The sequence below is a fragment of the Mustela putorius genome, unplaced genomic scaffold, assembly GCF_011764305.1.
Source record: "Mustela putorius furo isolate JIRA1106 unplaced genomic scaffold, ASM1176430v1.1 tig00003834_pilon_pilon_pilon, whole genome shotgun sequence".
Classification (NCBI taxonomy): Eukaryota; Metazoa; Chordata; class Mammalia; order Carnivora; family Mustelidae; genus Mustela; species Mustela putorius.
Genome location: NW_025421987.1, coordinates 27,975,634 through 27,999,303, shown reverse-complemented (window position 1 = coordinate 27,999,303; position 23,670 = coordinate 27,975,634). Strand labels below are relative to the sequence as shown.

The window sequence follows — 23,670 nt, the reverse complement described above, 5'->3', positions numbered from 1 at the left end:
TTACATATATAAAACTTACGAAACAAAACAAAACACCTCAAAACACAACATTTATGGTGCGCCCTCTTAGGTTATCTTGCTTAATCCCAGCAACAGTCCAATGCAGAATCATCCTCTTTTTTAATTAGCTATGAGAATTGAGGCCAAAGAGAGTAATTTGTCTAAAGTCATGTAGCCAAATGGTTAAGTCTACTTTTTAGGTAGGTCGTAATTGTTCTATCAAGTTAAACTGGTTGGCTCAGTCGCTGAGGTCATGATCCTAGGGTCTTAAAGCAAATCGCACACCCAGCTCCTTGCTCAGTGGGGAACCTTCTTCTCCTACTTCCCCTGCTTGTGTGCTCGCTCGCTCTGACAAATAAATAAATGAAGTCCTTTTAAAGAGAGAAGTTACTTCATTTAGTTAAGATTAGAGGCATTTCCACCCTAGAAAACTTTAGTGAATCCCTAGGGTTTGCAGAATGAGGTCCCAGTGTTATATTGGGCCTTAGCCCAACTTTCTAGACTCATCTTCACTTTCTCCCTATATTTATACTACTCTCTTGCCATATGAGGTCAATTCCTTGCCTAGGGGCCTGGAGTTTCTGGGTTTGTCCTATATTAAAAGGTGAGTGTTAACAGAAATTAGTCTTAAGAAGGGACGCTTGGGTGGCTCAGTCAGTTAAACATGTGCCTTCAGCTTAGGTCATGATCTGGGGTTCCTGGGATCCAGCCCCTCATCAGGGTCCTCACTCAGTGGGGAGCCTGCTTCTCCCTCTGCCTGCTGCTCCCCCTGCCTAAGCTCTCTCTCTTGCTATCTCTGTAGAATAAAATCTTAAAAAAAAAAAAAAAAAACACACATTTTGAACATAGTCCAAATCAGCTAACTAGTTAATATTTACTTAGCATTTATGTGCCAGACTCCCTATTGTTTTCTATGAGTCAAGAACCACTTCTAATCTCCTTTTCACAGAGGAGGAAAACTGAAATTTCAAGCGATTAAGCAATTTAGGCATCAGAGCCTATGGTGGAGCTGGAACCCAGGGAGTAGGGCTAGGACTTGGGAGATCAGTAAGGTGGCCTAGAAGCCTTGTTTTCCTCACTCTATGTGCCAGTCATGCCAGGCAATCCTAAACCCTGTTCTTAAGTACTATGCTGTTTTATCTTCATTGTATTGCAAATGGCTCAAGTATTAGCACCTTGCCACTTAGTTCAGTCAAAGGTTGAAATTCATTCATATCATACTTACCAATTCTAAGTTTACACATCACTTTGTCAAGGCCCTTCCTGATCGCACCCGAGTTTAGGTTAGGCATCCATTGCTTTTCCATTGCACTTCATACTTGCCTTATTATAGAGAGCATAATTTATACATTGAAAGCCAGGGCTTTAAAGTCAGACAAATCCTTTGAATTCTGAGACTACACTTAAAGGTTGAGTTTTGAGTAAATTTTCCTTATCTGTAAAAAAGGTACTATTAGGCATCTAAGTTATAAGTACTATAATAGTTTAGTATAATACATCATAATAAAAGTATAATAGTTGTTTAAATAATTCATGTAAACTGTATATTGCTTGGTAGAGTAGGTAGTTAGTAGTATTCAGTAAAAGATTAAATCCTGCTTTAAGAAATGTATTGGATTGCATCTCTCATGTTAATTTCCAGTTCAGAAACTAGGTAGAAGTAGTTGGCTATCCATCTTTATTTCCTGTGTTTTCAAAAAAGTTAACAGTGCAGGTAGTCTATAATGAACATTTCCTAAACTTCTTTTCGTAGGAAAGAAGTACACATGTTCTCAAGTATAATAGGACTTATTAGGTAGCAAGCGGCAGAAACCCAAATACTGGCTTGGGCAAAAAAGGGGAATTTATTAGAGGAATTACCAGGGTGTTGCTTGAAGTTTAAACAACCAATGAATGCTAAAGGCAAATCTATAGCTGGACCTCAAGAATAACCGGAAGCAGGGATTTAAACAGCGCCAAAGTTGGTCTTACTTTTACATGTAAGTTTCACTTCCTCCTATATAGCCTGTCTTCCTTCATAAAAAGGAATGCCACCATCAATTCCAGAGCTTTCTGTCTGTCGATGTCCATCATCACAGTGACGCAGGTTTAGTTTTCAAATCCAAAAATCCTAGAATTATTTGTGACTGACCTATCTTAAAGTCAGATGCCCATCTCTAAGTTTGAGTGAGGTATCTATCTCCTTAAGGATAATCAGCTGTGGCCAGGACAAGGTCTGTAAAAATATGGCAGATTCCACTCAAATCAACAGCTGGAGAAAAGGAAGTTTTTCCTATAAGAGGAAAGCTGAGGCACCGAGGTGGCTCAGTCAGTTAAGTGTCTGACTTCAGCTCTGGTCATGATCTCAGGGTCCTGGGATAGAGTCCTTGATTCAGCTTCCTGCTCAGCAAGGGGTCAGCTGTGCCTCTGCTTCCCTGTCCACCCCCCAGCTTATTCTCTGTCTCAAATAAATAAAAATCTTGGGGGGAGAAGGGAGGAAAGGAAAGTTCTCTATACTGCCATAGGGAAGTGCTATATGTAAGTCATCAAGTAAACCTCCTTTTTCTTCCAAAGAGGACATGGAATGAATTCCATCTCCCCAAGCCCATTTCTCATAATATGACATGTCAAGGGATGTCTTAACCTTTTGTTTAACCAAGATTCAGTTAAACAAACTTCAGTGCCTATGACATGCCCAGAACTGCACCAAATGTCACTTTGAACCAGCACCTAAAGTTTAAAATCTCTTCTGTAACAATTTTTGATAAAAAGGTAGTTGTTGACATTGCTAAAAGAACAATTAAGGAAAATGGAGCGCCTGAGTGGCTCGGTCAGTTAAGTGGCTGACTCTCAATTTCTGCTCAGGTCATGATCTTGGGGTCCTGAGAATGAGCCTGCATCAGCGGGCTCTGCCCTCAGCGGGGAGTCAGTTTGAGGATTCTCATTCCCTTACCCCCTGCTCTAAGTAAATATATCTTTAAAAAAAAAAAAAAGGAGTACCTGGGTCTCAATTGGTGAAACATCTGCCTTTGGCTCAGGTCACATTCCTGGGGTCCCAGAATGGGAGTCCCTCATCGGGCTCCCTGCTGAGCAAGGAGTCTGCTTGTCCTTCTTCCTCTACGCCCAGCCCCTATTCATGCAGTCTCTTTTTCTCTTTCAAATAAATAAAATCTAAAAAAGGAAACGGAGTCTTAGACTCAGAAATACTCACAGAAAAGCTGCAGCAATGGTACAATTCTTTTACTGGGCTCAACAAACTTGGACAATTCTTTTTACTAAGATTATTAAGTTTATTTTTATAGTAAAATATATTTCCAAAGTTTTGCAGAAATTTAATTAATTGGGGAAAAACACTTCAGTTAGTTTGGAAGGACAACCTTTAAAAGAAAAGAACAAGTGAATTCCATTCAGGAAGAAACAGACCAGTAGAATTGTATTTTCACTCCATTTTCCACTCCTTTTTTTCTTCCAGTTTTATTGAGAAATAATTGACATTCATTACAGTATAAGTTTAGGCATACAGTATCATAGTTTGATTTACATATATTGTGATCATTTATTTAAGTTATCAAATTTTCTCATTTAAGCCACCTTTTCTGTGTGTGTGTATTTAGAGAGCCTTTTGGAGATGAATTAAAGGTCTTTGACTTCTTCAATCTGTTGACAAGCTCTTGAGAATGCTGAGAAATTTCCAAACAACCACTGTATTTTCTTCTAGGAACAAACTTCAGAGCCTCTTCCCAACTACCAGTGTTTTTCAGACATAACAAAATACGCATCATTTGATCTAAGGTGAGATTTTTGGTACCAGTATCCCACTGTAAATATCTATCTAATGGAAGGCGCTCTGTTGCCAGCTTCAGCCGTTTTGCCTTGGCAAGTGACATGCCTGTCTGCATAGCCTTATCAACAAAAGATCCCACTATATAAATTTTATCATGCTTGAAAGTAGTCATAACATTAGGAGAATCTGCAGTTAAATATATAAGACTATCCTTTGGGAATAAATCTACATGAGACTTTTCTGTTGCTGTTAAAAGCAATTTGTCCCATTTTTCTCTGTAACGTTTAACTAACTCTTTATGATAAGCACCATCTATTTTAAGATTGCAGAAATAAAGATGGAAAGGATCAACATCCCTTCTGTTACATCCTTCACTTTCTAGAAGTTGGGAAACAGTATTTTGGAGTTCTTTTGGTTTCATGTAGTTATCATAATCCATGTCAAAAACCAAAGGTTGCCCAAACTGCATGGCCTGAGCACCTTTCCAGCCCATGGCAATGTCCATATTCCTATCCCAAAGTCGTAGAAATAGAAAGTTTTGCTCTTTATCTTCCTTAGTGGTTTCTAGCAATTGCTCTCTTATTGCTTTTTCCCTTGTTGCTGCTTTCATTTCCTTTTTTATTTGATTGGCTTTTTTCTTTTTTTCCTTAATATATAAATATTTTAAGTATTTTTTTTTTGACGATTTAGAAACACATTCCATAGTAGTTTTGAGTTCTTCTTCACTGATGTGTTCTGGTACTTCTTTGCCAAGCAATCGCCACATATCAATTAACTCCCTGATGGCAGCTAGAGGATCTTCATCCTTGCTACTTGAGACTGGTGAAACATCTTCTTGCACACTAGACTTCATTGTAATTTTCCACCCATCCAGTCCCAGCTGTTCAGGAGGTGATGTACTCTCCGTTTTAGGATAGGACACTCCTGGTATTTTGGAAGACATGTATCTCTGTAGAATGGCTGAACATAAAACGCTTCTCTTCCTAGGAATGGTAAATGGCACCAAATATCTGGCACAAGATCTTAAGGTGATACTACCACTCATTTTGAGGAAAATAGGCATGTAAGACCCCTATAGGAGAAGCAAAATGTAATAAAGTTAGACAAACATTTTTAAATTTTTTAAACCTGTCAACTAATTATGCAAGTATAAATTTGAGATACCAAAAGCAAATGACTTTTTAAAAAAAGATTTTACTTATTTATTTGACAGGCAGAGATCACAAGTAGGCAGAGAGGCAGGCAGAGAAAGAGAGAGGGGAAGCAGACTCCCTGCTGAGCAGAGAGCCCGATGAGAGAGCCCGATGAGGGGCTTGATCCCAGGACTCTGAGATCATGACCTGAGCTGAAGGCAGAGGCTTTAACCCACTGAGCCACGCAGGTGCCCGGAGCAATTGATTTTTTTAACACAAAGTGAGGACAACTTTATTTCCTGTACCATTAATTTTTCCTAGACTCCTGTGGCATAAAGCCTGTGATCAAACATCAGGCAAAAAGTTTACAACTTATTTGGGTTATTTTATTTTTTTAAAGATTTTATTTATTTATTTGACAGATCACAAGTAGGTAGAGAGGCAGCTGCTGAGCAGAGAGCCTGATGTGGGGCTCCACCCTGGGATCATGATCTGAGCCGAAGGCAGAGGCTTTAACCCACTGAGCCACCAAGGTGTCCCTGGGTTCTTATTTTTTACATAAATTTCATTATTTCTTTAGGAAAAAGAATATCTTGAAGAAAGATCCTTTTTAGATTCTTACCTAGGGGCCCAGAATATCAACATTACTGGATAACAAAGTAATGTTCTGCTGATAGGGTTGAGATCATGATACTATTTCTTCTCCATTCTACTCTAAGTCCAGATAGAGACCCAAACACAAGCTCCTTAACATAAGCAACACATGAAGACAGTAAGACAAAGGGCAGAAAAGTTATAGGGTACGGACCTGCTGTATCAATAGGACCTGCTGTATCAATGCTCTCATGTTTTCAAAACAGAAATGGACAAAGATTTACTGATTTAAAAACAAATAAAAAAAATAGGGGTGCCTGGGTGCCTTAGTGGGTTAAATTGCTCCCTTTAGCTGAGAACATGATCTCATGGATCTTGGGACTGAGCCCCATATGAGGTTCCCTGCTCAGTAGGGAGTCAGTCCCCCCCCAAATCCCCACCCCCACTCACACTGTCTCCCAGATAAATAAATCTTTAAAAACAAGAAAATAGACCTCTTTTCTCCAGTTCAGAGTTTATTTTGCAGCACATAATGTTACTATCAAACAAAATGTCCAAAATTAGGGCAAATATATATAAGCTCCACAATTTTATCCTAAAGGTCTGGACATCCACAAAACAATGAAGATGTTTTAAAATGTGAAACTAGTACAGGATTTGAAGGAAAAAAAAAAAAAGGAAATCAACTTTTTACAAAATTCAACTGAAATACTTGAAATATTCCTTCTTCCCTCTGCTTTATTTAACTCGGCATGCTTCTTAGAGTGGTTCTATAAGCTATACCCTGATGCTCACATGTCTTCCCCTCCTTTAAAAGCAGATGTGCCTCTGAATTCTGTCGTTAGCCTCCACCCCCATTTTTCCCCCATTCTAAAATTCTCCATGTGAGGTCTGATCTATCTTTGTGGTTTCACCACCATGCATCAGAAGAAATACTTCCAATGCAACATATTAACATAATTGCTCTCCCTTCCCTTCCCAATCTGCTTTACCTACTACATGGTTTCAGGGAGGGACACTGCCATTCATCCATTTGCTGAAGCCAGAAACTGAGGGTCGTTTTATTACCACCCTCTCTGACACCCACCACATCTAATCTATTTGAATTACAACCACTTTACTTTCTAAATAATCTTGAATCCATTAATTTCTTTTGAATCCCATTATCTTAATTGCATCTGCTAGCCTCCTGATTTGCTCTGTCTCATCTCTAAGCCATTGGGAGCTGGTGCAAATCTAATCAATGCACTTGATACTTGCATCAAGTATTCCTCCTACTAGTTCTTATAGCACCCTCTACCTCTCGACCACAGTATTTGTAACACTCTTTGTAACTGCCAGGTTACTTATTTGCCTGACTAATGGTAAACTCTATCAGGACAGACTATTTAGATTAACACTGAACCCAGTGCTCAGCAGTTTATGGCTCACAGGAAATCACTCAAGTATTTTTCGAATAAATATCCTGGACCAATGCTTTTCACATTTAAAATATGTTCAGACACCTTAAAAAAAAAAGAAAAGAAAAAAGTTTGGGGGAGACAGCTGGCTAGCTCAGTTGGGAGAGCACAATGATTCTTGATCTGAAGGAGAGGGTGTCCTGAGTGCAAGCCCCATAGTGGGTATAAAGCTTACTTTAAAAAATTCTCTTAAAGTTTGTTACTGTTTTGCTTTTTAAGTAATTTCTACACCCAAAGTGGGCTCAAACTCAAGTCCCCAAGATCAAGAGACGCAGGCTCTTCCGACTTACCCAGCCGGGTGCCCCATCTTCAGACACCTTTGAAAGAAAACAACAGTTTAGTGCACCTGGGTGTCTCAGTGGGTTAAGTGTCTGTCTTGGGCTCAGGTCACAATCCCAGGTCCCAGGAGCCAGTCCCACATCAGGACCCCTGCTCAGGGGGGAGTCAGCGTCTCCCTCTGGCCCTCCCCGGTCTCATGCTCCCACTCGCTCTCAATCTCTCTGAAATAAATAAAATCTTAAAAGTTTTGTTTTGTTTTGTTTTTTAAATAAAGAAAGAGGGGTGCCTGGGTGGCTCAGCGGGTTAAAGCCTCTGCCTTCCGCTCAGGTCATGATCCCAGGGTCCTGGGATCCAGCCCCACATCCGGCTCTCTGCTCAGCGGGGAGCCTGCTTCCTCCTCTCTCTCTCTGCCTGCCTCTCTGCCTACTTGTGATCTGTCAAATAAATAAAAAATCCTTTAAAAAAAAAAAGTAAAGAAAGAAAAAACAATTTAGACTCCCTGAGATATGATATTTAACGGGGAGTCCTCACCCCAATATGAGAAATACTGATTTCAAAAACCCTTCTTTGGAGTTTTGTCTTTGTAACCGGTAAAGATTTTTTTAGGATATCATAAAAATGAAAACTCAATTTTTAAAACAAACAAGGATATCATTTTTGGTAAACACTGCTCTGTTCCAGGGACTGTGCTACTTATAGTTTAAAAACCACTGGGCTTCCCCTCATCTGTGAGCCTCCTTAGCGCACGTGCTCCACTAAGCCCATTTTAGAAAGGTTTCCGCGTCCTCCCACCTCAACACACACAATTAAGATGTCAAGAAACATGCCCATACCAGGAGTGCGGAGACAGTGGCTCCCACTGGTGTCAACCGCAGGGACGCACACACGACGCAGCAGCCCGCCGTGAAGCGCTATGCCAGAAACCGCACCTCCCGCATCAACGCACGTCGGTTTAGTTTCCGTACCTTGCACGTCAGCCGTGCCGGAAATCCCGCCCACTCTCTCCGGCGCTTGCCTATGACGTCAGGCCACTAGGGGAAAGCTTTCCAGCCGGAAAAGCGGTGCTGTTGTGGAGAATGCTGGCTGCTGCTCTGGGGCGGGTGCTAGCTAGGGACCATCTCGACTGTTGTGTTCTTGTAAATGGCTTAACTGGGTTACACCATTATTTTAAAAGTTTCTGTTCCTCTTCTCTTAACTTACTCTCTACTTGGTACACGTATTTATCAGCATTTACTCACGCAGTGCTAAAATAAAATGATGTTTTCAAAAGTCTCACTCAACTTGCTTGATGCAAGACTTAAACGTATGAAACTTTGTGAGCAGTTTATCAACAGCACCTGACACAATGTTTAGGACATGATACGGGACACGAAGTATCTCTCACTCCCCTTAGCTCACTTGTTAAATTTAATGTGAAAATAAAATTAAGTCACACACTGCAAATTAGTGGCCTTTGGGGCAAAATCCAGTCTGCAGGTGATTTGTTTAGGTAGTACATTTTCAAGTGTTGTAATTTAGTTGTCACTATTAAATCATTAGGGCCAACATCATTCCCTGGGGGAAAGGACAGTCTTTTTCAAGGAATGGTACTGAACAAAGTTGGACCCTTAACCTAAAACCATATAAAAATTAACTCAAAATGGATCAAAATCTTCAACATAAAAGTCAAAACTATAAAACTCTTAGAAGGAAACATAGAGGAGAATTACATGACATTGGATTTGGGAATGATTTCTTGTATGTGACCCCAAAAGCACAAGCAACAGAAGAAAACAGACATTTTGTACAAAATTAAAAACTTTGTATGTCAGGGGACACTACTGACAGAGTGACAGATTTGGAAGATGTGTAAGAAGTAAAAATGATAGAATTTGGTGACTGGTATTTGGGGTAGAAGAAGTCAATATTCTACTTTGAGCATTGGGACAGACAGTGATTAGTAGTGTGGGGAATGGGGGAAAAGAGTAGACAGGATGAGGGACGAGCTGGTGAGAGCAATTTTATTTTTTTTAAAGATTTTATTTATTTATTTAACAGACAGAGATCACAAGTAGGCAGAGAGGCAGGCAAAGAGAGAGGAAGGGAAGCAGGCTCCCCGCCGAGCAGAGAGCGGGATGCCCAGGACCCCGGGGTCATGACCTGACCCAAAGGCAGAGGCTTTAACCCACTGAGCCATCCAGGTGCCCCAGTGAGAGCAATTTTAGACATGATGACTGAGCTCCCTTCAAAGTCAGATGATGTCTCCTTTACAATATGTGGCAGTTGGATGCATGGGTCTAGAGTTAAGGAGAAAGGGAATGAACCAAACCTAAAGATTTGAGAGCTACGAAAGAGACTCTGAAACCAGTGTCTGTGAAACCATGTGGGTGGAAAAGATTACCCAGTGTCTGGGTAAAGAGGAAGAGTCAGCAAAGGAGACTGAAAATGAGCAGCTAGAGATACAGCGGTAAAATAATCAAAACATGACAGAAGCTGAGGGAAGAGTGTTTCAAAGAATAGTGACCCAAGAGGTTTCAATTGGACCAACTAGGTCAAATTCTGTCTATACATCATGTAACACAGACTGAGAAGGGTCCATTGCATTGGGACCATATTGTGAGGTTTGGAAACTGAAGCCAGATGAGAGTGGTTAAGGAATGAGTGGATTATGAGAAAATGGAGTTAGCAAGTGTAAATGTTTTAATGAAATTTGTCAGGGGCAATATACAATAGGTTCAGTTCCTAGGTGTGGCATCCAGGAATTTTTGTTAGTTATTATTATTGTTACGTTGGGAGAGACTTGACCAACCAATAGGATTTTTAGCAAGGTAATTGTCCCGTTATTTATTTGCCTAATGGTAAGCTCTATATAAATAAAAGATAGTGAGAAGAGTGAACTTCCTGAGAAGACTGAAAGAGATGGTATTCAGAGGACAATTGGAAGGAATTGGTCTTGGATAGGAGGAGAAAATTCTACTTCCTTTATAACAGGAAAAAAAGAGGTAGGTGGGGATAGAAGTCAGTTTGTAGATATGGCAACTTACTTTTGAGTTTCCATTTCCGGAAACATTTAAATCTCTTATTTTTTTAAAGATTTTTATTTTATTTTATTGACAGACTGAGATCACAAGTAGGCAGAGAAGCAGGCAGAGAGAGAGAGAGAGGGAGGAATCAGGCTCCCCTCTGAGCAGAAAGCCTGATGCAGGGCTCAATCCCAGGACCCTGGGATCATGACCCAAGCCGAAGGCAGAGGCTTTAACCCACTGAGCCACCCACGCGCCCCTAAATCTCTTACTTTAATTTGTATTTGTTTTTATGTTATTGGAAGACAACTGGAAGGACTTGTCTTGAAGAGTGAGAAGCAACCTTTACTACAGGAGGGAAAAACACGTGTGTCAGTTCACATGGATCATAAACAACGACTCAATGAACTCAATGAACAAACCCCTTTTGTTGCTTTCCTTAGGGGAGAAAACTAGGCTAGATGATAATCCATCATAACTTTCACCTCACATGAGATAAATTTAACTATTATCTCTCTGGCAATTTATTACCTAGTCTTTTCATTTTTCAAAGTTGTTTTTTTTTTTTTTTTTAATTGAGAGAGAGAGAGCACCAGAGAGAGAACACGAGCTGAGTGGAGAGGTAGAGGCAGAAGCAGACTAAGCAGGAAGCAGGATGTGAGGCTCGATTCCAGAAATCTGGGATCATGACCTGAGCCAAAGGCAGATGATTAACTGAATGAGCCACACAGGCACCCCCTACCTAGTTTTTCTAACACCAGTTTGCAAAGTATGGTTCCTGGAGCAGCAGGATCAGCATCAGCATCACTTGGAAACTAGTTAGGCAAAATTTTCATGCCCTGCCTACCAATTTTACTGAATGAGAAACTTTGACAGTGAGGCCCATCAATCCTTTGCCTTAAAAAGATCTCCAGGTTATCCTAATGTACTCTAACATTAGAGCACTACTTTGTTCGAAGAAACATTGACAAGCAAGTAAGAAATTTGTTTTCGTTTTAATAAGGAGTCTTCCCTTAGCAAACAATATGTTCTCCTTTTTTTTTTTTAAAGACTTTACTTATTTATTTGACAGACAGAGATCACAAGTAGGCAGAGAGGCAGCGGGGTGGGGGGGGGCAAGCTCCCTGCTGAGCAGAGAGCCCGTTGTGGGGCGCTCGATCCCAGGACCCTGAGATCATGACCTGAGCCAAAGGCAGAGGCTTAACCCACTGAGCCAACCAGGCGCCCCCTAATTCGATTTTTTAAAAAAGATTTTATTTATGTATTTGACAGAGAGAGACACAGCGAGAGAGGGAACAGAAGCAGGAAGAGTGGGAGAGAGAGAAGCAGGCTTCCCACCCAGCAGGGAGCCTGATGCGGGGGTTGATCCTAGGACCCCAGGATCATGACCTGAGTTGAAGGCAGATGCTTAACGAATGAGCCACCCAGGCATCCTTTTGTTCTCCTTTTTGTTAAGATATGCTTAGTTTGGTATCGAAAAGTGACACCCAAATCCTGAAGCACTTTGCTTATGGACAATGATAATAGCCCATTACCTCTATTTTCCACAAGGAAAATAAATCATATGGTGATATCACAAGATCTTAAGGTTTTCCTAAAGACCTCTCATACCAGTCTTTTCTCTTTCAGGACACATCTCTGGTCTGCAGTTTATAGCCAAGAGCCTGGGTTTGGTTTTCTGTTTTTTTGTTTTTGGTTTTGTTTTGTTTTTGCTTCAAGTTGCAAAAAGAGACATCAAAAGCCAGAGCACAGGAACAGATTAGGTCAACCCCTGAGAGGAGAAAGCTTAAACTTTATTATTAAAACAAGCATTTGTTTGTGGCAAAATGCTGATGTTTTGCAGAAAAAGAGAAAGCAATTTCTAAATACACAAAGCTGTTTCTTTCTTTTTTTTTTTTTAAAGATTTTATTTATTTATCAGAGAGACAGAGGGGGAGAGAGCAAGCACAGGCAGACAGAATGGCAGGCAGAGGCAGAGGGAGAAGCAGGCTCCCTGCTGAGCAAGGAGCCCGATGTGGGACTCGATCCCAGGACGCTGGGATCATGACCCGAGCCAAAGGCAGCTGCTTAACCAACTGAGCCACCCAGGCGTCCCCACAAAGCTGTTTCTTAAAGCAAGAGAAAGGGGCACCTGGGTGACTTAGTTGGTTAAGTGAACAACTCTTGATTTCGTCTCCGGTCCTGATCTCAGGGTCGTGTTATCAAACCCTGCATTGGGGTCAGCACTGGGTGTGGAACCTGTTTAAGATTCTCCCCCCCCGCCCCCCCCCCCGCTAAGGGCTTTTGAATGCACATGCTTTTGTAAAAACAAATAAATAAAACAAGAAAAAAATTGAATGATGAGATAAACATGCTCTTAGAGCAGAGATAATCTTATAACCAACAACTGGTATGCTACCTAGAGCAATCTATACTTTCAATGCCGTTCCGATCAAAATTCCACAGCATTTTTCAAAGAGCTGGAGCAAACAACCCTAAAATTTGTATGAAACCAGAAGAGACCCCAACTTGTTAAGAAAATGTTGAAAAAGCAAAACAAAACTGGGGGCATCACGTTGCCTGATTTCAAGCTTTACTACAAAGCTGTGATCACCAAGACAGCATGGTACTGGCACAAAAACAGACACATAGACCAGTGGAACAGAGTAGAGAGCCCAGGTGTGTACACACAACTTTGTGGTCAAATAATCTTCAACAAAGCCGGAAAAAATATCCAGTGGAAAAAAGCCAGTCTCTTCAATAAATGGTGCTGGGAAAATTGGACACCTCTGTGTAGAAGAATGAAACTGAACCATTCTCTTAAACCATACACAAATATAAACTCAAAATGGATAAAAGACCCCAATGTGAGGCAGGAATCTATCAAAATCCTAGAGGAGAACACAGGCAATAACCTCTTTGACATAAGAGGTTACTGTGACATAAGCCACAACAACTTCTTTCAAGATATGTCTCCAAAGGCAAAGGAAACAAAAGCAAAAATGAACTTTTGGAACTTCATCAAGATCAAAAGCTTCTGCACAACAAAGGAAACAGTCAACAAAATTTGTTTTGTTGGAATGGGAGAAAATATTCACAAATGACAGTACAGACAAATGACTGATATCCAAGATCTATAAAGAACTCCTCAAACTCAGCCCACACAAAACAAATAATCAGGTCAAAAAATGGGCAGATGATAGGAACAGACATTTCTTCAAAGAAGACATAAAAATGGCTAACAGACACGTGAAAAAAATGTTCATCATCAGTAGCCATCAGGGAGATTCAAATCAAAACCTCATTGAGATACCTACCACCTGACACCAATTAGAATGGCCAGAATTAACAAGACAAGAAAGAACAAGTGTGGACAGGATGTGGAGAAAGGGGAACCCTCTTACACTGTTGGTGGGAATGCAAGTTGGTACAGCCACTTTGGAAAACAGTGTGGAGATTCCTTAAGAAATTAAAAATAGAGCTACCTTATGACGCTGAGATTGCACTACTGGGTATTTACCCCAAAGATACAGATGTAGTGAAAAGAAGGGACATCTGTACCCCAATGTTCATAGCAGCAATGGCCACAGTCGCCAAACTGTGGAAAGAACCAAGATGCCCTTCAAAGGAAGAATGGATAAAGAAGATATGACTCATATATACAATGGAATATTATGCCTCCATCAGAAAGGATGAATACCCATCTTTTGTATCAATATGGACGGGACTGGAAGAGATTATGCTGAGTGAAATAAGTCAAACAGAGAGAGTCAATAATCATATAGTTTTGCTTATTTGTGGAGCATACGGAATAACACGGAGGACATGGGGAGATGGAGAGAAGTGAGTTGGGGGAAATTGGAGGGGGAGAAGAACAACAAGAGACTGTGGACTCTGAGAAACAAACTGAGAATTTTGAGTTGGGGGAAATTGGAGGGGGAGAAGAACAACAAGAGACTGTGGACTCTGAGAAACAAACTGAGAATTTTGGAAGGGAATGGGTTGGGGGGATGGGTGAGCCTGGTGGTGGGTGTTATGGAGGGCACGTATTACATCGAGCACTGGGTGTGATGCATAAACAATGAGTTCTGGAACACTGAAAAGAAATAAAAAATAAAATAAAAAAACAATAACCAACAATTGAGTTGAGTTGTTACACCATTAATTTTAGTTGGCATCATTTATCATGTAGTGGTCTAAAATAAGTCGTGAAATTCTTTGGCACTGTCTTTAAGAGGTGGAGCCTAATCCCCCTTCCCTTGGATTAGTGACTCATTTCTAACTAATAAAAAAAAAAAGTGGACCAGTATGCAACTCAGAGAGCAGGTCATAAAAATGCAGTGCATTTCCTGCTTGCTCCTTCACCTGGATGATTCCCCCTGGAAGAGTTGCCATGTCCTGAAGACATACAAGTGACAAAGTCTCTCTTCTTCACTAAACTTTAGTTAGGCTCCTCTGAGCCCTCTTCTGGGCTAGTCCTTAATCTTGGTCTTCTTTGAGGCTGCAGAACTAGTCTTAGCAAGAATCCTGCTAAATCAACTCTTTTAAAATTTTTTTTAAAAATTTCTTTTCAGTGTTCTAGACAACTCTTGACAGCTAATCAAGTTCCTTATTCCCCACTCTTGATGTCTAAAGCCCTGGCTTGCCTTTAGCAATAATCTTCCTACCCTAGTGTCTCCTCTTAGTAGTTTTCCATCACTGACACCCTATCTTTGCTTATATTCAGAGTTGAGTTCAATCCCTCTTCCCTAATGACAACAGTTTCAAATTAAGTCTTCCTTACCATTCTAACAAATTGCAGAATATTTTTTTCTTCAGCAGAAGCAGTCTATAGAAGAGGTCTACATGGTGAAGAATCAAGGGCTTCTGCCAAATAGCTGCTCAAGCTTGACTGTACTCTCCTGAGAGATCCCAAGCTAAAATTACCCCACAAAACTCTTCCCGAATTTCTGGACAACAGAAACTGAAATAATAAATTATTGTTATTTTAAGCCACCAACTTTTGGGGGTAATCTGTTATGGAGCTATGGATAATAATATACCCGACTACCAGATTAAATAGCAAATTGGGAGTTATGAGAAATATCAGCTTCAAGTTAGTTAAGTGCAAGACAGAAGAGCTTTTATGGCAACTTCTAAAAAACTTTTTTTGGGTGCTTTTTACATTAACTGTTTTAAATGCACTCCAGATAGACTATGTTGAAGGGGACTTCAAAGCTTACTTCATTTATAAATTGTAAAGTAAAGGCTGGGAAAGAATAATTGATTTGTCCAAGGTTGAGGTTCGTTTAAAACCTGCATATCCTGGTTTTATATTTCAGTGGGATTTTTTTCTATTATGCCATTTAAGAAATGGTAGAGAAAGAAGAGAAATATGAAATAAGTCTTTGATTATAAAGATTTTTCTTTGTCTGGGATGCTATAACAGAGTATCACAGACTGGAAGGCTTAAACAAATGTTTATTTCTCACATTTCTAGAGGCTGGGTAGTCTAAGAGAAAGGCACTGGCAGATTCAGTGTCTGATAAAGGCTGCCTCCTGATTCACAGAAGGCTGTCTTCTTGCTGTGTTCTCACATGGTAGAAGGCAATTCTCTGGCATATCCTTCATAGGAGCACTAATCCCATTCATGAGGATCCACTCTCATGACTGAATCACCTTCCAAAGACCCCACCTCCTATTATACTGAGGATTAGGAATTCAACATATAAATTTAAGAGGTACACAAATATTCAGTATATAACAGGAATTAGAATATATGCCAGGTTAAAAAACAATGTGAATAGAAACACTAGAAGACACTAGAAATAACTCTATCAGAAAAACATGTACGTCCTATTATATACAGCAGAGTTAATTATTCTTTTTTTTTTTTTGAGTGTGCGCTCACACATGCATACACACACAAGTGGGAGGAGGGTAGGAGGGAGGGGGTGGGGGGGAGAGAGAATCTCAAGAGGGCTTCACACCTACTGCGCAAGCCCAATGCAGGGCTCAATTCCAAGACTCCATGATCATGGCCTTAGACAAAAATTAAGAGTCAGAAACTTAAGTGGCTGAACCATTCAGACACCCTGTGGCAGAGTTAATTTTTCAAATGCAATGTCTGCTATGTGTTCTCTCTTACTCATCTATGGGCAGAGCTAAATTTGTAAACTCCTCCTTTTTCTCTTTTCAGAACTTCTGGAACAGTCAAAATAAATTTTCACTAATAGTCACTATTTCATCAAATGGCATTTCTATACATCTAGTTGCTTAAGTCAAAAATCTGGGAATAATCCTTATTATTTCCTTCTTCTTATTTTTGACCTCCAACCACAAAATTTTATTCACAGAAATAAAAGTATTAGCATATAGCCTAAGTATTATGTAATTAAATACTATTATTTAAGTATTAGTGTTAACTATATAGTATTAGAAGTTAAGTATTAGTATCAAGTATTTCTCAGACTACTACCAAAATTTAATTTGGTCTCCCAGCCTCCAAGCTTGTCCTTCCTCTAATCTATTCCCTGAAGTGCAATCAGGATATTCTTTATAATATGTTAAGCTGAGAATATACTTCTGTTTAAAATCATCCAATGTTTTCTATTGTTATGAGAATAAAGTTGAAAATCATAACCAAAGGACCTTGCAGCCTTGAGCAAACTGCCTCTGTTTATTTCTCTAACTTAAGTTTCCAACTACAGACAAAACTTTTCTCCTTGACCAGATCTGAGCCTGGCTCCCATAAGCCCTCTTCTCAACTAGGCTCCAGTGTTGGACTCCATCCTTGGTCCACTAGTCCAGTTTTTTTTGCTGTCGTCATCACTTAATCCAGGCTTAGCAAGCATTCTGCTGTCAGTTAGTGAAAATCTCCCATCTTTGGCATCTGATCATCCTCAGGATCTGGTAAAATTCCTCATCCTCTAGGATGTTATCATCCTGGCTTGCCTTCAGTAAGAATTATGTTGAGTCAGTCTATTAAGAATCTCTCTTATGCCTGATGTTTCCTCTTAGCTAATTTTCCACTCACTGACCCTCACCCTACACTTTGGCTATAAGGTTTACCCCCCTCAATTATCCTTGTTGAATCAGAAGTTGAGCCTGATCTCTCTCCCTTACTGCAAAACCCCACTGCAATAATCCTTCCTGAATAAAGTCTTCCTTATGTCTTTAACAAATGTCATGAATTTTTTTCTTTAACACTACTCACCCATAATTTTTAAACTTCAACTGAACTGGACTTCTTTCTCCCACATCAAGTCTTTTGCATATGCTGTTCCCTTGCCTATGAATTTGTTTTCTCACCTAATTTCTAAGCATCATTTAAACTAAGCATCATTTTCTCAGGGAGGCATTCCCTGGCCCCCAAGGCTGTCAGCTTTCATACTAGATATTCCATGGCACCTTATATTTTCTGAGCACTCGTCACACTTGCAATTTGTTGTTCATTGTAAACTCCATAAATGTAAATGCAATGCTGGCCTTATTTGCTGGTGTCCTGAACAGCTACAATTGACAGGGACACAGTGGAGACTCAAATATTAGCTGAAAGTGTGAGTAAATACCTTTAATTCATTTGAACAGAAGACTAATAAATTTAAGGAAAAGAACACAAAGATATAAAAGAAAGAGTTTATGATAATTTTTATGTTCATTTATAGTTTTAATATAGCATTAACAACATAGAAATCAAAGACTTAGTATTTAATCTATATCAACTATAGTCTATTAAATCATAAGAGATATTTTCAAAAGATCCTCTAACTTGAATAATACTCTAAAATATTAATTTTGGTACTGACTGTTCATCAATAGGCTATGAAAGAGAACATATTCACTTTTCAAAGAAAGTAACAAATCAAACCTCAAGCCAGAATATAACACTGAGTATATTGGTTTCATAACATAATACTGTAAAGTATTCTTTTTCTTCTAGCATCTACATTAGCAACATTTCAGTAAGACAAAAAAAAAATCTTAGATGACAAAAAGCAACTTAAGCACTTTGCTTTCTTTTTGTGCAGCTTCTTGTTACTATTGGTACTCGAGAATAATTAATAGTTGTTTTGGCTTTCAAAGCTTTTTTAAAGTATTTAAAAATAGACTGGAGGCTAGAGGAAGGGGCTAGGTTGTGTTTTTCTGTACCAGCAGAAACCATAGGAAACTCCTTTCTTAAAACAGTAGTTGCAGGTTTATCCAAAGGCTTGGGACTTGTCACCCATTCACGACAATGGTGCTTTATCCAGGCTAATAACTGTACATCACTTCCCAGCTGATGTCCTACATGATGTTCAGAGTCAATGAGTGCAACAGCATATACTTTGTTCATCACTTCCCACTTTCTACGAACAAGTAAGTCCATAAAAACCAAGCCTCCATAACCATGTACAATGAAGGCAACATCCTTTCCTTCGGTCTTTGAGATGAAGTAATCCCAAATGTAAGCCACGTGTTCTTCAGGGGTGTTGCTGCATCTTTTAGGGATACACTGGAGGGGTTGCTGGAGAGAGAAAAAATTCTCTGCCTGAACGATTTTTAGGGAAGAGGACCCCATATTTTGTGTTAAAAGACCTTTCCACTCATTCTCCATCTTTAGGTCCACAAAATTGTCATTGGGGTTTAGCACAATTACATCATAATGTGCCTGCAACGCCATCTGAATACATGGTATCTGACTTCCATGTTGGAGACCATGATGTATTATTGCTTGCTGACTCCACTGACCAGCTCTAAAGGCCCCATGGTCTTGAAGAAGGACAAGAAGCACAGAATGATGACTTGTTAATGCTCTCTCACTCATGAAAAAGAAGCTTCTTGGCTCCTTATCAGCCTCTGTTGGGATATACACTTTTTGTAATTTGCACACTTTCTCCAGAAGCTCATAAATATATTGTGCAAGCAAATGGCCAAGGGCTTGGTAGCGCTTGCTATTCCTCTCAAGGACATTTTTATAATAGTTAAAGACAAAAGGCCTTTGTGTCTCAGTGTGTCTCAATTCAGCTTTTTCATTGAAGTCATATTTAAGTTCTTCTAGTAAGTCAGATTGTTCAATCAACTTTTGGAAGCTCAGCTCCTGAGTCACTGGTAACCACTGAAAGTGAAAATCAATAATATGTCAGCAGCAAAAAAAATAAAATTTTCAGCTTGTTAAATTATTCTTGTGGGAAATCATGCTAAAATTAAGCACTTCACCAAGACATTACCTTTTTACCTTACACTAAAGACTTTAACTCAAAATAACTGTAAATGATACAAAGTAGTAAGACACAGTAAAGTAAGGGACAATGGCCAGACCATACATAATGACAGAACAGACCAACAACCATAGCATCTTGCCCAGGAAGCCAACCCTAATAAACAGCCCAGAAAGCCAGCCTGCTAGGAGTCAGAGTTGTAGGAAAGTCAGACCACTACCTCTAGTGACAATCTGAGAAGCTAAACAATAACCTCTGTTATAACTGGCCCCAAATGACCAGGACTTAACTAGGGACTGAAAAGGTTCCTAATTTTTATCCCCACTTCCAACTCAGGACCCACCAGAGGAGAGCCAAATGTGCATCTCTAAACAATCACAGGAGATATTCTGCTTCTAGTTAGCCCACCCGCAGTTTCCCCAGTCAATGGCCTCAGGACATCCCAACAGCCTTCCCTACTTTCTACTATAAAGCTTTCCCATTTTTCTGCCTGCCTTTGAGTCTTCGCCAAACTGTAAGTGATGGTGGCTGACTCTGTTGCTACAGTGAGCGCAGAATAAATGGGTTTTGCTTTTCTCCTCTGGTTGGTCTTAGTTTACTTCGACAGTAAGCATTTAATAAATTTTGCTGTTAAATAAATGTCAGGGGATGGCAATGGGAGTGAAATGTGAAACAGTACAGGTTATGATCGATTTATCTTATGATAGAGGATATGTTTATTTTGATGTCTGAGGAGAAAAAAGAAACTGTGACTAAAAAGTTAATTTAGGCAGTTATCGTGGACAGAGCTTAAAGGGAAAAGAAAAGACATTGATAGGTTAAGTGGCTTGCCCTGAAGATTATTAATTAAATTAATTAAATTATTAATTAAAATAAATTACTGGGTATGAGGTTGTCTTGACTCTAAAATTCAGGGTCTTAACAAGTACATGAATACATTCTCTGCTTAATTTCTTAGTACAGACACGGAGAATCCATTATGCGCTTCCAGTAAGTAGCCCTGAAAATGATTTTTAGTGCCACTCTAGATGGCAAAATTAAGGCTTAAGGCAAAATTAAGATGGTGTTTGCTTGCTTTATTTTCTTGACTTTTTTCTCACTTTCTGAATCTTATTCTCTGACTCCTTTTTCTTTTAAGATTTTATTTATTTATTTGACAGAAAGAGCACAAGCAGGGGGATTGGCAGGCAGAGGGAAAGGGAGAAGCAGGCTCTCTGCAGAACAGGGGGAGCCCGACAGGGAACTTGATCCCAGGACGTTGGGATCATGACCTGAGCAGAAGGCCATCACTGAACCAACTGAGCCACCCATGTGCCATTATTTTCTGATTCCTATATGTAACTGGCACTTTATGTAAGTGTTTAGTTGTCCAAAGTACCCAGCTTATCTAGACTTTTCTCTATTCTTTCCTGTTCCACTAAAAACTTTTTTTGCTACTAGTGTGGCTGACCTCAGGTACTATTGTATAATTAATGTCTTTTTCCAAAGTATAAATGATAGATAGACCTAACCATCCTTTAAAAGGAGAAGCCTCGGGGCACCTGGGTGGCTCGCTGTTAAGCAGCTGCCTTCGGTTCAGGTCATGATCCTGGGATCCTGGGATCGAGCCCCTCATCAGGCTCCCTGGTCAATGGGAAGCCTGCTTCTCCCTCTCCCAATCCCCCTGCTTGTGTTCCCTCTCTCGCTGTGTCTCTCTGTCAAATAAATAAATACAACCTTTAAAAAAAATAAAAGGAGAAGCCTCTGGGATTAGATTGATTTAGGTTTAAATCCTAGCTCCAGATTCTGAGATTGAGTGACTTTCAGCAGGTTGTTTACCTTCTATGAGTTTCTTCAGCTTCTGAATTTTAGTTTATCTATGCTATCTAAAATAATGATCCTTATTACTCTCTATCCTGCTACTCTGCTTTATTTTTCTTTGTAGACCACATCACCACTTAATACATAATTGCTTGCATATTTTTGTTAAAAATTTTTTAAAAACCATTTTATTTTATTTATTGGGAGGGAGGGGAGTGGGGAAGGTAGAGAGAGAATCTTAAGGAAGCTCCAGGCCCAGTGCGAAGCCTTGTCTCATGACCCTGAAACCATGACCTGAGCTGAAATCAAGAAACATACACTAAACTGACTGAGGCACCCAGGCATCCTTTGCTTCCGTATTTGTAAATCATATGACTTCCCTCACTAGCAAAAGTTCTAGTAGAACAGAAATTTCATTTAACTACTATGTCTTCAATACTTAGAACACCCTCTGGCACATAGATCATTGATTTTTTTTTAAATAAATACATGCAAAATATGTATAACATCATTTGTTTCACAAGGCTGTTGTGAGAAATTAACTAATATAGGTAAAAACCATCTTTCACAGTGCCTTACACATGAAAGGTTCTGTGAAATTAAACAGGATGATATTCCTTTTTGAGATGAAATAAAAAACCATATATATAATTCTTTTTAGCCTTCCCTATGTACTTTAACATTGTGATACTTATCCATATTAAAAAATGTAGTTCTAGGTCGCTCTTTTTATCTGTGTATGGTATTCCATTGTTTGAATATACCATAGTTTAACTATTTTCTTGTTGAAGAACATTTAGGTTACTCTAATTTTCCAGTATTATAAACAAAGCTGTGATGGACATTTTTGTAGCTATAGTTTTGTACACATATTAAGAATTTCCTTAAGCAAAATACTTGAAAGGAGAATTTCTAGGTTATATCAGCATCCCTCACTTTACCAGACATTGATTGCCAAATTGCTCTCTGAAAAGGAAGGTCTATTTTATAATTTGACATGGAAGACCAGGTTTACACAGAAAAGCAATAGTCTCTCAGATCTAAAATAGTGCTTACGGGTGTCTGCTTTGTTGGGTCAGAAGAGCATGCAACTTTTGATCTCAGGGTCGTGTCGCATGTTGGGGGTAGAGATTACTTAAATAAATAAACAAACTTTAAAAATACCCTGTTTATTCATGTGCTGTGCTGAAAACCACCTTTTTCTATACTGAAATAAAGAGAAAGATAAAGTATATTTAAAACTCAATGAACTAGACAAAGAGTCTTGTTAGCTAGTGATTTAACTGTTCTTTTAATCAGAGAGTAAAATAAAATCAGTGTTTTCTAATAGCATATAGTACAACATTAAATTATTTTCCACTTTTGTTAAGTGCGTACTTAGTTGTTTGAGAGACAATTCTCAGGGGTAAAAAAACAAGAGTTTGCAAACTAGGAAAACCGAATTGCACACAGATATATAAAGGACAGGTGGGGATGGGGTGACCAGGAGCAAAGTAGACAGTATCTTGCAGAACGAAAAGGGATACAATTCTTTAGAATCTATTTTAGCATATTTTGCTTGGTTGATATAGTCTAACCTGTAACTCTCCCCTAAATTCATATCCAACTGTCTACTCGATATATTTACTTAGATGTCAAATAGCCATCTCAAGATTAACATGTCCAACCACCCTCTTCAATCTATTCTCTCTCTAGTCGTTACTACCTTAGTAAATGGCAACTTTATTCTTTCAGTTACTCATGTTGCAAACTTTCCTTCTCTTTTATATTCAACCCAATCAATCAGTTAATCTTTAAGTTCTGCTTTTTGAAATATATCTGTCAGTGAATCATTTTCATCCTCCACCTCTACCACCCTAGTCCAAGTCACCCACAACTCTTACCTTCATTATCAAGTCTTCTATGCAATCTCTTGCCATAAGCTTTTATCACCCTGCAGTCTGTTTTCCACATAGAAGCTAGAATGATCTTTTCAAAGCCTCTAAACTGGATCTCACACCCTGTTCAAAATTCTCAATGGTTTCCCCTCTCTGAATAAAAGCCTAGATCCTGGGATGCCTGGGTGGCTCAGACGGTTGGTTAAGTGGTTGCCTTCAGCTCAGGTCATGATCCCAGGGTCCTGGGATCAAACTCCATATCAAGGGCTCCTTGTTCAGTGGGTAGCCTGCTTTTCTCTCTGCCTGCAGCTCCCCCTCTTTGTGCTTTCTCTCTCTCTAAATAAATAAGCAAAAAAAAAAAAAGGCCTAGGTCCTTATCACCACCTATAAGGTCCCACATGGTCCTTAGCTACTCAATGTCATTTCCTTGTTTTCTTACTTGCTTACTCATCCAGCTGCATGATCTGGTTCTTAGCTCTTTCTCAGGTGCGTTTCCCACCATGCTCTTATTTATTTCACTCTAGCCACATCTGACCTTTTCCCCTTCCACCTGTGAAGCAAGCTCCTATTTAAGGGCATTCCCCCTTGCTATGCCTACAGCTTG

The 23,670-nt window shown here is 39.5% G+C and overlaps 2 protein-coding genes across 3 annotated transcripts; both read right to left on the bottom strand.

The window, feature by feature from the left end:
- Window positions 1-3,410: 3,410 nt before the first annotated feature.
- Window positions 3,411-8,217, bottom strand: TRMT10C (tRNA methyltransferase 10C, mitochondrial RNase P subunit). 2 transcript variants are annotated; one of them, XM_004771974.3, is made up of 3 exons: window positions 8,063-8,217; window positions 7,241-7,267; window positions 3,411-4,835 (listed from the first exon to the last, which is right to left on the bottom strand). In XM_004771974.3, the coding sequence occupies exon 3, from the start codon at window positions 4,824-4,826 to the stop codon at window positions 3,558-3,560; it is 1,269 nt and encodes a 422-aa protein (XP_004772031.1). In that variant the 5' UTR covers window positions 4,827-4,835; window positions 7,241-7,267; window positions 8,063-8,217; the 3' UTR covers window positions 3,411-3,557. The 2 variants fall into 2 exon arrangements, with proteins under 2 accessions (XP_004772031.1, XP_004772030.1); XM_004771973.3 differs by lacking the exon at window positions 7,241-7,267.
- A 9,974-nt stretch (window positions 8,218-18,191) lies between these two features.
- Window positions 18,192-23,078, bottom strand: LOC101679437 (putative protein FAM172B). Its single transcript, XM_004771993.1, has 2 exons — window positions 23,073-23,078; window positions 18,192-19,286 (listed from the first exon to the last, which is right to left on the bottom strand). The coding sequence occupies exons 1-2, from the start codon at window positions 23,076-23,078 to the stop codon at window positions 18,192-18,194; spliced, it is 1,101 nt and encodes a 366-aa protein (XP_004772050.1).
- Window positions 23,079-23,670: the final 592 nt, after the last annotated feature.